General features: G+C 46.2%; 1 protein-coding gene and 1 non-coding gene across 4 annotated transcripts in view; both read left to right on the top strand.

Moving 5' to 3' along the window:
* Positions 1-229: 229 nt before the first annotated feature.
* tos (Exonuclease tos) overlaps positions 230-12,743 on the top strand; it is a 330,838-nt gene continuing 318,324 nt past the window's right edge. For all 3 annotated transcript variants that reach the window (XR_011044196.1, XM_068371244.1, XM_068371245.1), the window contains exon 1: positions 230-581. Coding sequence is in view for 2 of the 3 variants with exons in the window: in XM_068371244.1 (XP_068227345.1) it covers positions 421-581 (161 nt within the window). In the remaining variant the exon portion in view is untranslated. The remainder of the gene's footprint in view (positions 582-12,743) is intronic.
* Positions 11,460-11,578, top strand: LOC137638925 (5S ribosomal RNA). Its single transcript, XR_011044204.1, has one exon. It is a non-coding gene; the product is annotated as a 5S ribosomal RNA (ribosomal RNA).

The following is a 12,743-nucleotide window of genomic DNA, read 5'->3' on the forward strand; positions in this document are numbered from 1 at the left end:
ACAAAATGTATCTACTGTATATCAAGAAGATAGAATAAAATTAATGTAATGAGTTTTATTTTTAACATATATTTCCGTGAAAGATATTAAAATTGAGAAAATCTTTATGAAAAAACATGTATTATTAGAGAGAAGATAAATCTAAATGGACACAATCACTAGTAAACTACAGTGAACAAGTGAGCCGTTATAAAATTACTATTGTTACTACTACTATGCGCAGTATGTGCGCGCCACGAAACAAAAATGTAAATAGTGTTGTCGAACTCCTTACGCTCCTTCGCTTTGTCTGACGTTTGATTAAGTTTTGTTTTTTTCGTATTTTACCGCAATTTTAAGCCTAACTATAAGAATGTGTGCTCTCAAAACAACTCGTTTAGTACTGTTGGTTTGAGGATCCCGAGCTACTTCCCCAATATCATGGGTATTCAAGGTTTACTTCCCTTCCTGAAGAAGGCCTCCCGTCCAGCCCATCTTCGAGAGTTCAAGGGTCAGACGGCGGCTGTGGATGCTTATTGTTGGCTTCATAAAGGTGCTTTTTCGTGTGCTGATAAACTGGTTCGAGGAGAACCCACTGATGGGTATGTATTTTAGGAAAGTTTTCTGGCTTACTATGGCAGTTTACTTTTTCACAAATCTCGCAAAACGATTTTAACCATCATAGTTGATTATATCTCTAAATAGAGGATTAGTTTGAGCGGTAAATTTGTATTGTATTACAGGGTGTGATTTCGAACAGAAAATATGTTTTCCTATGGTAAATAACATGATTTAACCGAATTTGACCGAAATCAAGCAGATCAACCAATCCGTCTAACTTTAAGTTGACGAATTGGTTGATGTTATTACGGCTGAAATGAAAGTGAAAACCGGTTAAATCACGATATTTCCTACAGGAAAACATATATTTTCTGTTAAAATGGTTAAATATTATCTCTGTTGACATATATGTTGGGTTCAAATATTTAAATATAAGCACTTGTTTAACGTTGTCACTTCTCTTATGAATGAACTGAGAACGATAACATTAGCAACGTTACCAATGATTCACAGTGCTACCAACAATGACGAATGGTACACAGAGTTACCAACGACACGATAACATTACTAGCGGTAGAAATGCTAGATATTTCCATACGTATTTTAAATAATTTTTCCATATAACTATTACACAATATATAAATAGTACAAAAAGGGCACAGAACCTAACAAACCCACCTAACCTGGCCTAGAAGTACCCTGGTCACAAAACACATATAATGACTATTGAGGAATGACTTACTTATATGAAGACGGCGACGAAACTTGTGGGTCACGGGAGGGTGAGACTGACGGATTAACTCCTATGACTGGGATGTGGATGGATTGGGGGCATCGGGGTCTTGTGGGTCGAGGGGGTCCATTGTCTGTTGTTGTAAAGGAGGGTAGAGGCAACTGGTAGTAATGAAGAAGTGGTGCAGTAACGTATGTTCTGGATAGTAATGGGTAAAAAAGAACCTGGAAAAATATTGCTTGAAATATTCAGTCTTCATTCCAGGTCTCTGAACCCACTCCTTCACTTCTCTCCAGAGCTGTTCTATATTTTGAGTATGGATGGTTGGGTCTAGGGGGTCAACGAAATGTTCCGAATGATTAATAGACTTATGTTCGTAACCAATTTCCGAAAGAGAGATGTATGTAGCCCACTTATCACTGATAATAACACTACCAGGTGTGGCGGGATGTTAAAAAAAACAAGCCCCACACCCTGAATCACACCTACTGACAATGGTCCCACAACACAAACTTTCCCCTTACTTTATCAACTGGACTCTTGGACAAAAGGACAAACAAAACAAAACATACCCTTAAAACTATATTTCCTAATACCACAATACTTAACATGGAACCATTCACAATCAAAATAATAATCACACTTACAACTAATCATAAACTTCACACTAAATATATAATAACCACCATTCAAATAATCAACGAAACCCCTAACAAAACTTAAATCACCCGCACACCAACACCCAAATAAATATGTTTATATATATTTTATAGACACCAACACTGTCTATACACACAAGCCAACTGTCTTTTATGGCACAACACCACTATATGAAACCCGAAGATTGTTTTCAATTTCCATAACGGACTTAACTCCTCGGGGTCATGGGTGTCCTCGTCGTCGATATCATCATCATCATCATAAATCTTAATTGTAATAAACAGGCCAGGTCGTCAACAGTTGATCAATCAAATGAGCAGTCCAAACAAAATCGTAATACAAGCCAAGTCATCAACAATACATCCACTTTCAAAAAACTTGGGTCTCTCCAAAGGAGGAATCGCAGCCTGCCAAAATAAAAAAGAAAAACACTTACGAACACTTCTAGCTAACTGAACTATCGCACTATAATCAAAGATAAATAATAAATTGTTCCTATCATTCACAATCACGACAAGCAAAGATAAACAAAACTGTACTTACTCAGAAAATCAAAAACACTTCCACGCTGGTCAAAAAATAATAATGATATAATCCAGCTCTCACACAACTGCCTTATGCTGCAGTCAAATAAAAAAGCATTCGCTCCGAAACATTCACCACTGTCGTAACCTTACTAAAAATGTAAACAAACAATCTCATTTATACCAACAGTCTTCCTCACCACAAACGATCGTTACACTAACTACTTTCGCTCGCTAACACAATATCTCTCTCTCTCTCTCTCTCTCTCTCTCTCTCTCTCTCTCTCTCTCTCTCTCTCTCTCTCTCTCTCTCACACACACAGGATTTGGCAAAACAAAATAAAAATAAAGCAAAAATAAATCCTCCACATTCCTCCCCCCTTACTTTGCCAAATCCTTCTCACACAACACTTACATTATTTTTTTCATAACCCAGTCGCAGTCGGGAACGGGACCTCTACTCCGAGTAACTGGGCCTCCATATACTCTCTCATTCACTTCTTCCTTATCACAATCATTCGCTACATTAACACTATTCCTATCTAAATCCCTATCATCTAATATATCATGTACAATCATATCTACCTCGTTCTCATCTGGCCCTATAATTACACTCATTTCTGTAAACAGTTCATCCATTTCATCAAAAACATTCTCAACTTTAGCAAAAGATTCATTCATGCTACTTATCATTCTCGTGTCTCTCATTCTTGCGTTATTCATTTTTTCTTTTACATCATCTAACGAAAAGTCACACACACTATAAGTATCATTCATACTCAGCCACGTTTCATCTGTATTAATACATTTATCCTCCACACTCACTTTTACATTTACACCCTTGTCATACTTATTCGTATTCTTACCTATACCTATAAATTTCCCTTGCACTTTCTCCTCACTTGAAACTTTCAAACGCCTCTTTTTCCTATATTCAACTAACACTAATTGTTTATTTTCCAGCCCTAATTTCTCATGCATACTAGGTTCATACTTGCTCATTTCCAACCAATTACTCATCCCATTCTCACAAACATTGATCTTATTCCTTCCACACACACAGGAGGACTCACCCAGCTGAACCCTCTTACACTCTAGTTTCCCGAACATCCTGGCTGACTTATTCCCTTCTTCCTACATACCCTAGCTACATGCCCATCTGCACCACATTCAGTACACTTACCCCGCGGCTCCTTGCACATTCTAGCATAATGACCATCCTTACCACAATTACCACAAATCACATTCATACGATTACTCCTACATCCACTTGCTACGTGCCCAGTCATACCACACCGATAACACTTAATCACTTTCTCTTTCTTACAGTCGCTAATACGATGCCCTGTCTCTCCACACCCGAAACATGCTCCTAATGCCCATCTACATTCATTCTTCTTATGACCTTCCTTTCCACACCTATAACACTTTTCATTACGGACACGACTATCTGACATACCTCGATGCGCACTAACACTCCTATCCCTATTGCGCCAATTACCCTGCCTAAATCCTTCATTTGTCCTTACAGGTATTCCCACATTACTCGCCCAAACACTCCTATCTACTACATTATCAGCTACCCTCATTGGTCCTCTCAAAATTGCGTCCTTATAACTACCAAATTCTATTACACTTTCTTCCATTCCAGTTCTTACACTCACAGATTTACTTTCTTTCATGCACCTATCTAACTCATAATCCTCAACTATCTCTAGTATATCATCCCATGTCAATCTCTCTTGCGTCCACCTCATTTTCTCTTTGCGTTTCAAATTAATAAATTCACACACATTCTCAGGTACTGTTGCCAAAAACTTCCTCATTAACTCCTTATTCTCATTTATACCTTCATCCCCATACTTCTTCCTAGCTAAAGTTTCCAACCTACATACGTACATTGATATAGCTTCTCCTGCATTCATCCTTGCCTCATCAAAATCATTTTTACGCTTATACTTAACACTCCCTTTCATACGTTTTACCTGCTCAATTATTCTCGTTTTCACACTTTCATAATCAACGTCCCCTACACTCATTATCACTCCATACATCGTCAACAAATACCCAGTCAAATATTCTCCTAACTCCCTAGCCCAAACTCTTTTACTATCACCATACTTATCCTGACAATACCTCTCATACTCCTTGAAAAAATCATTTACATCCCTACTGCTATGCTCATTGAACCTTTCACACCGAGGTACCTCTCTCATAAACACAGTCTTACACACATCACGTTCATTCTCACTGCTATCATCACTGTCTACTCCCTTGTTACCTTCTTCCTCATTTGAATATAATGAATCCACTTCCACACTTAAATTCCTATCCTTAACCATTCCCTTCTTACCCTTTTTCTTACTTACCACTTTCACCCATTCACGATCGTCCTTGCTATCAGCCTGATACTTTTTCTTCTCTTTCTTCACATCACTTTTACCTTTCCTTTCATCTTTCCTCTCCCCTTTCTGTTCATCCTTACTATGCCTAATTCCCTTATCTTCAATATCACCATCACTATTACTACTATCACTATCACTTCCTTTCCCATTATCACCTACCTTAACCTTCTCTTTCACTACCAACCCATTACCCGAAGCTGAGGACACTCCTCCGACTGCACCTTCACCCATTATAGTTTTCATCATCCCCATGACTTGCCCCATCATATCTTCCATTCGTTTCTCCATTCGTTCTTCATTCTCTCGCATCCTCATCTCAACACATTCTTCCACTCTCTCTACTGTCCCCTTTAATTCCCTAAGCTCCTTCTGCATCGCCGCATTCTCCCAGTTCAACCTCTCATTCTCTATTAGCAACCTCTCCTCACGCTCCTTACTCAGCCGCAATTCCTCCTTCAGTAACTTGTTCTGCTCTTCCATTTTTCATCAACCTTAATCCTAAATTCTTAACCTAATTCCGTCCTTCGTCCAACAGTCCAGCTTCTATCCCACCTCAGCAGTCCCTGTTCGGGCGCCAAAATAATGTGGCGGGATGTTAAAAAAAACAAGCCCCACACCCTGAATCACACCTACTGACAATGGTCCCACAACACAAACTTTCCCCTTACTTTATCAACTGGACTCTTGGACAAAAGGACAAACAAAACAAAACATACCCTTAAAACTATATTTCCTAATACCACAATACTTAACATGGAACCATTCACAATCAAAATAATAATCACACTTACAACTAATCATAAACTTCACACTAAATATATAATAACCACCATTAAAACAATCAACGAAACCCCTAACAAAACTTAAATCACCCGCACACCAACACCCAAATAAATATGTTTATATATATTTTATAGACACCAACACTGTCTATACACACAAGCCAACTGTCTTTTATGGCACAACACCACTATATGAAACCCGAAGATTGTTTTCAATTTCCATAACGGACTTAACTCCTCGGGGTCATGGGTGTCCTCGTCGTCGATATCATCATCATCATCATAAATCTTAATTGTAATAAACAGGCCAGGTCGTCAACAGTTGATCAATCAAATGAGCAGTCCAAACAAAATCGTAATACAAGCCAAGTCATCAACAATACATCCACTTTCAAAAAACTTGGGTCTCTCCAAAGGAGGAATCGCAGCCTGCCAAAATAAAAAAGAAAAACACTTACGAACACTTCTAGCTAACTGAACTATCGCACTATAATCAAAGATAAATAATAAATTGTTCCTATCATTCACAATCACGACAAGCAAAGATAAACAAAACTGTACTTACTCAGAAAATCAAAAACACTTCCACGCTGGTCAAAAAATAATAATGATATAATCCAGCTCTCACACAACTGCCTTATGCTGCAGTCAAATAAAAAAGCATTCGCTCCGAAACATTCACCACTGTCGTAACCTTACTAAAAATGTAAACAAACAATCTCATTTATACCAACAGTCTTCCTCACCACAAACGATCGTTACACTAACTACTTTCGCTCGCTAACACAATATCTCTCTCTCTCTCTCTCTCTCTCTCTCTCTCTCTCTCTCTCTCTCTCTCTCTCTCTCTCTCTCTCTCACACACACAGGATTTGGCAAAACAAAATAAAAATAAAGCAAAAATAAATCCTCCACACAGGTTTGATATATTTCTGAATGAGGGGAATTAGAGTAGCAGAATCTCGTTTAGTAGAAAGGGGGGGAACTAAAGGGATAATGAAAAATTTCTTGGATTCACGTTCAATATCCCCAAAGACCCATATGGCACTTAACAGTCTACCACGGATGTATTTAGCTTTACAAAAATGAGTTGTTCCGTAACCGAAATACAAACCACGCTATTTACATTGGGTTTACCTTTCGGCGTAGCTGAAATGGCGAGCCATTAGAATTTAACGAGGGTGTATTACCCCCGCGCTAGTTAGCAGGGGGGTAGGGGAGTGGTAGCTAGCTACCCCTCCCCCCCTCACACACCGGTGAACTGCTTCACTTAACTTTTGGCTCGGACAATGGACAGACGTCTCTGTCTTTGTCTTCGCTTGGCAGCCATTGTTTGTTTTGTCTTTACTTAATCACTTACTTTTCTTTTACTCAGTACAGTATACTGTATATGTAAAAAATTTTTCGTGTTTATGTATATATTTGAGTATAGAAATCAGTAAGTTTCCTTTTCAGAGTTTGTGCTTGTGTGTGTAGTGTACGATATCTCCGTGGAGCCCTCGGCAGTTAGGCCCCCATGGTGTAATTTCATGGGTCGCGATCGAGTTTGACTACGGTCTTTCTCTCTCTCTCTCTTTGAGGTCGTTCACCCTTTTGCTACGTTACTTTTACTATGTCTGAGTAGCTTCCTTCCCGTGTGGGTGGGGTTGCTACGCCGTACGTTTTGTCTCAATTAGTTTATGAATCTAATTGTATTTGTTGATTTTTCAGCTTTTGTAGAATGATTCCTTTCGGGGTTTTCGTTCTTTCTTTAGTGTTCATTCATTTTTAAATTACATAGTTACATAATTATAATTGTTATAATTCTGTGTTGGTTACAGCTCTCCTTCCGTGATTGTAAGTGGTTGTGAGGGCACGTGCCTGTTGTGTAACTCTTGTTTTCCTTTCCCTCGGGATTTCTCTTCGGAGCCTTCCCGGGGTAATGAACGTTAATTAATGATTTTTGTTTTTATTTTTCACAGTTACCGATCTAGTTCGTTTCTGTAATGTGACAACGGAGTGAGCTGTCTTGTTGAGGCCTGGGGATTTGGCTGTTGCTGCCTCCCCTATAGACCTTCGTCAGGGGCTTGTCTCCTTCTCCTGGAAGTACTCCCGTGACGATTGACGGCTCTCCAGTTCATTTTAGAACACTCAGGAGGCTCGCCTCCTTGGGTGGGTAACTTTCCTTCCGAGGGAAGTTTTCCTGTCCAGGCTTGAGTTTTTCCCCTTTCGGGGGTTCTTCTCTTGCCTTTTTTTCGTGCGACTATGCTCTTGGTGCTGAGCGGTCGCACCTGCAGTTATGCTCAAGGGGCTGGGCAACTGCAGGAGCCCCTCTTCGGAGGATTGCTCTTTTTAGGTCACTGGCTGACCCGTCTCTTCTACGAAGTGTTTCTCTTTCGTTCGCGAGAGTACACTCATAGAGACTCCTCTTCGGAGTACTCTTCTGCTGTTGTTGCTGTTGGCCGCCTTCGCCTTAAGGCTTACCGTCCGCTACGTCGTTAGGGCCTCCCATCTCCCTATAAGGGTGCTAAGAGGCGCCTTTTTGAATCTCCGTATGCAGCCTGCAGCTCCCTCCTCTTTAGATCTCTCCGGGGATCGATCTCCAACGCCTTCTTGACCTTCCACCCCTGGTGCAGATGGACAGCAGTCTGACCTCGTCTTCCGACGGACAACGGTCCCTTCGGGGGTGCTTCCCTTGCATGTCAGGGTTCCCCTGCGCGCCCTTCTGCAGTGTTAGCGTTCTCCTGATCGCTAGCTCACTCCTGTTCGCAAGCGCTCTCCTGTTCGCCAGCGCTCTCCTGTTCGTCGGCGCTCTCCTGATGATCATCGCCCACTGCTGTTGTTCCTGTTGTGCGCCCTGCGGTCAGAGCGCACCTGCGCTTCCAGTTCCTGATTCGCGCTCAGGATTCCACGCGTCGCCCTTCTGCTCGCCAGCGATCTCCAGCTCTCCAGCGATCTCCAGCCCGCCAGCGACCACTGACGCGTCAACGTTCGCCTGCTCGTCAGCGATCTCCAGCGCGTCAACGATTGCCATCGATCTTCCACGCGTTTCAGGTCCCATGGACACCATCAGTAGCGATCTAGCGCTCGCCTGCTGTGGACGATCTCCGGTAGCGGAGTCTTGCCGTAGATCTTCCTCCTCTTCGCCAGCGCTCACCTTTACTTCTGTCCTTCTGTGCGCCAGCTTCCTTCAATCGCCAGCGCACATCTGTGCGCCCTTTCCTGCCACGCACCAATGGGCGCCAACGGATTTTCCTGACCGTCCAGGATCGCCTGATTGACAGCTCGCTTCAGCGCTCACCTTCCTGATGCACCTGCGCGCCTTCTGTTTAGCGCGATGCGCGCTAACCATCCCTAGTCTCTTACGCGTCAGCGATCGCCTACGCGCCCGCGCAATTCTTCGCCTGCGCGCTAGCGTTTTGTTAACGCACCACTGCTCGCCAACGCGCTGTCGCTTGCCAACGTGCCATCGCTTGCCGACGCGCCATCGCTTGCCGACGCGCCATCGCTTGCCAACGCACCTTCACTCGCCTACGCGCCGTCGGTCTCCCGACGGCATGCGCTCTCCCGCGCGCCCACGTGCCCGCGCACATGCGCTCCAATGTTCGCCCGCGCGCGAACCAACGGTATTCTATCGCGCGGACCAACGGTGTACCGTCGCGCGAACCGACGGTGTTCCGTCGCGCGAACCGACGGTGTTCCGTCGCGCGAACCGACGGTGTTCCGTCGCGCGAACCGACGGTGTTCCGTCGCGCGAACCGACGGTGTTCCGTCGCGCGAACCGACGGTGTTCCGTCGCGCGAACCGACGGTGTTCCGTCGCGCGAACCGACGGTGTTCCGTCGCGCGAACCGACGGTGTTCCGTCGCGCGAACCGACGGTGTTCCGTCGCGCGAACCGACGGTGTTCCGTCGCGCGAACCGACGGTGTTCCGTCGCGCGAACCGACGGTGTTCCGTCGCGCGAACCGACGGTGTTCCGTCGCGCGAACCGACGGTGTTCCGTCGCGCGACCCGACGGTGTTCCATCGCGCGAACGCCGGCTCGATTCCTGCAGTATCCATGGCTCACCTATGGGTCATAGCTCGCCTGTGAACTTTCGGATTCCGACCACCAGCTCTCGCCCTTCCTACCACGCTCGCCCTCCTTCTGCGCTCCCTTGCGCTCATTCGTCTGCGCTCCTGCGTGCCCGCGCATGGACGCTTCCACGTTCGGCCACGCGCAAACCATTGATTTACCATCGCGCGAGCGCCAGGGCTATTGCGACCGCGATTCCCGTCGGGGTTTCGCAACATGGCCAGCTTGGCAAGTCTTCTGGAGCGTATTTCCAGAACACGGTCTTCACCCCGTAAACGCAGAGCATGGCACATGCAAGAGCAGGAAGAATCTTCAGGGAGGTCTGAGCAACATTCTTCTTTCCAGAACCTGGGTTAGCCCCTCCTCGTCATTCCCTAGAAGGGTCTTGCCAGGGAGCTTTCCGTTCGAGGTTTCTCCGTCGGGCAAGGGGTGACTGGTTTAGCCCTTCCTCTTCTCCATCTCGTGGAAGGGGCTTACCAGGTCCTTTCCCTCCTCGGTTGCGACCCGAGGTTTTGTACAAGGAAGCTCTAGGAAGATCATGGGTACTTTCCTCCTCTCGGGCTCAAGCACCTTGGTGTTTCGTCGCCAAGTTTCGAACTTGCGGGCAAACTCGATGTTGGACCATCTAGACGCAGTGACCGATGCCTTCCTCTCGGGTGTCTCATCCGTGGATGTCAACAAGCTCAGACACTCTTCCATCCTTGGGAAGAGCTTGTTTGTGCCCAAGGACAGAGACATGGACAGCGGTTGTGCGGAGGAAGTCGAATTCCGTTTTCACTCCTCCAAGGCGCTTTCTTCCAGACCCTGCAGGCCTCCAGCGCCTCTTCTTTCAGCCTCGTCAGCCTAAGTTATCGGACCAGCTACGGCAGCTAAGACAGGGTGTCCAATAGCAGTCCCCTCCTGTCAGGGACAGGTAGCACGGGAGGCTCTCCCGGGGGGGCATAATCCTAGAGGGAGCGGCAGAGTTCACAAACTCTAGGATTGGCAACCCCCCCTTGCAGGTCTCACGCTGGGAGGATGCCTAAGGTTACTCATCCGGATAATAGCTTCCCGATGCCGATTCCTGCCCGATCTCCGTGGTCAGCCAAGGATATCGCGCCTCGCTCTTACCATCTCTCCATCTCTGTCAGCGAATTCAGTGTCACTGAACCTCTATGCCATGGGGTTGGCAAGAGTTTTGCCCGTTTGGGCAGAATGATCCATGTCTTAGGAGAAGGTCCTCCATAGGGTCGTCGACGGCTTCTCCCCCCGGCTTCTTCTGTCGATCCTTTCTCGTATGAAAGCATCTGAGACGGGAGTTCCGTCGTCGACCTCTCAGCTCTGATCAAGTTTGTCGAACAAACTTCGTCCAGCGTGGAACAGCAGAATCGATCAGACTGGTAACGAGGCGGCAGGACTCCTTAGGCCCTGGATCGGAAGGACGGGTACTTCCAGTTTCCATTCCATCCATCTTCCAGGAAGCTCTTGGAATTCAGCCTAGACTACAGGTGTTCCTGCTTAAGATGCAGTGTGGTGATCCCGCCGCAGCATCGCAGGTTTTTCCCCAGAGAACTCTCCCTGCTTTCCTCATGGCCGCTCAGGAGCAGGCTTCCGCCTCCTTCGCCTTTTGGAGGTCTGGTCAACTCCGGTAGGCTCGGGTTCGACCTTCTTCAACGCCGGGACAAGCTTCCGGGTCCTTACCATGAGTGAGGGATCATGGTAATTTGCTAGGAGCCTTCTCTACTTCTGCCTCAACATCTGGAGTATCTAGCCATGATATTGAGTCAACGGCCTTACCACGTTGAAAACCCCGCTTCTCGTCCGATCAGCGAAGTTAAGCAACGTTGGGTCTGGTCAGTACTTGGATGGGTGACCGCCTGAGGACGCCAGATGCTGTTGCCCCCTTCTCCGAGCCTTCCCTTCAGTTGACTGTGGCAAGGCTGAGGAGAGTCGCAGTACCTGTTCTCAGTCGAGCAGAGCTTTCAGCCCTACCTTGGAACGTTTCCTGGTCTCTTTTCCTCATTGACCCGTCTAAAGTCCCGAACGGTCACCTCAGGATAAGTTCCCTGTGAGGTGGCCCAAATTCCGGTGGTATCAAAGCGACAATTAACCGGACTTTCTGGCCCCTATGGGACCAGAGGAACGTTTAGACCTGCAATGGGTGTTGACCTATGGAACCTCTTGATGGGAGTGGATATTCTCGTCCTTTCCCCATATTTTGATGCTGTTCTCGGACTCGTCAAAGAAAGGGGGGGGGGGGGGGCATGTTCCGGTTCAGGCCTATGGTCAGGACCTGAAGGATACCTCTCCATCATTCAGGCAGGCTTAGGGGCCGTAGTCTGGCCCCTCTACAGATCCTACAGTTCCTGCCGAATCGCTCTGTGCGCGACGACTTCATGGTACTGGCGTATTCCAACTAGCGAGGGACGCATTTTCATACCTTCGCATCTTGCAGTAGAGATACTGAGATGATCCGAGGTCCTCTCAATACCACTATCGGCTCGCTCATTCCAGGCAGAGGAATGTTCTCTCCAACTATCTGAGCAGAGCCTCGCAGATAGAGAGTACCTGGGGGTCTGTGGCCTTTAGTAACCAGCAAGTCCTGGCCTGGGGGGCCTGATCGCGACAGCCTGGAACTTCAAGCTTCCGCTGTTCTTCCCCCCAGTCTCAGACCCCAAGACTCTTTGGCAAGATGCTTTCCGGTGATGGTGGGACAATATCGACGCCTGCGTCTTCCCACCATTGTTGTCTGTTGAGAATGGGTCTCAACAAGACCAGGTTGTCTGTCAACCTTTCGATGGCCCTGAGAGCTCCACTGTGACTATACGTGGAACGGTTTCCGGACCCTCTGCTTCCCCTGACGGAACTCCCGGGAGAGCTTCTCCCACGGCACAGGCTACTCAAACAACCACACTACAACATCTTTCACGAGCCGTTGCATCGCTTCGGCTTCACGCCTGGAGACACTACGCCGCCTCCTCAAGAAGAGACAATCCGCTACAGTCGCGGAGCGGAGGTCGCGTCAGCTGCGATAGTCATCTGCAGGGGTCTACCAGGCAAAGTGGAG

The sequence above is a fragment of the Palaemon carinicauda genome, chromosome 3 (genome assembly GCF_036898095.1).
Source record: "Palaemon carinicauda isolate YSFRI2023 chromosome 3, ASM3689809v2, whole genome shotgun sequence".
In the NCBI taxonomy this organism is placed as follows: Eukaryota; Metazoa; Arthropoda; class Malacostraca; order Decapoda; family Palaemonidae; genus Palaemon; species Palaemon carinicauda.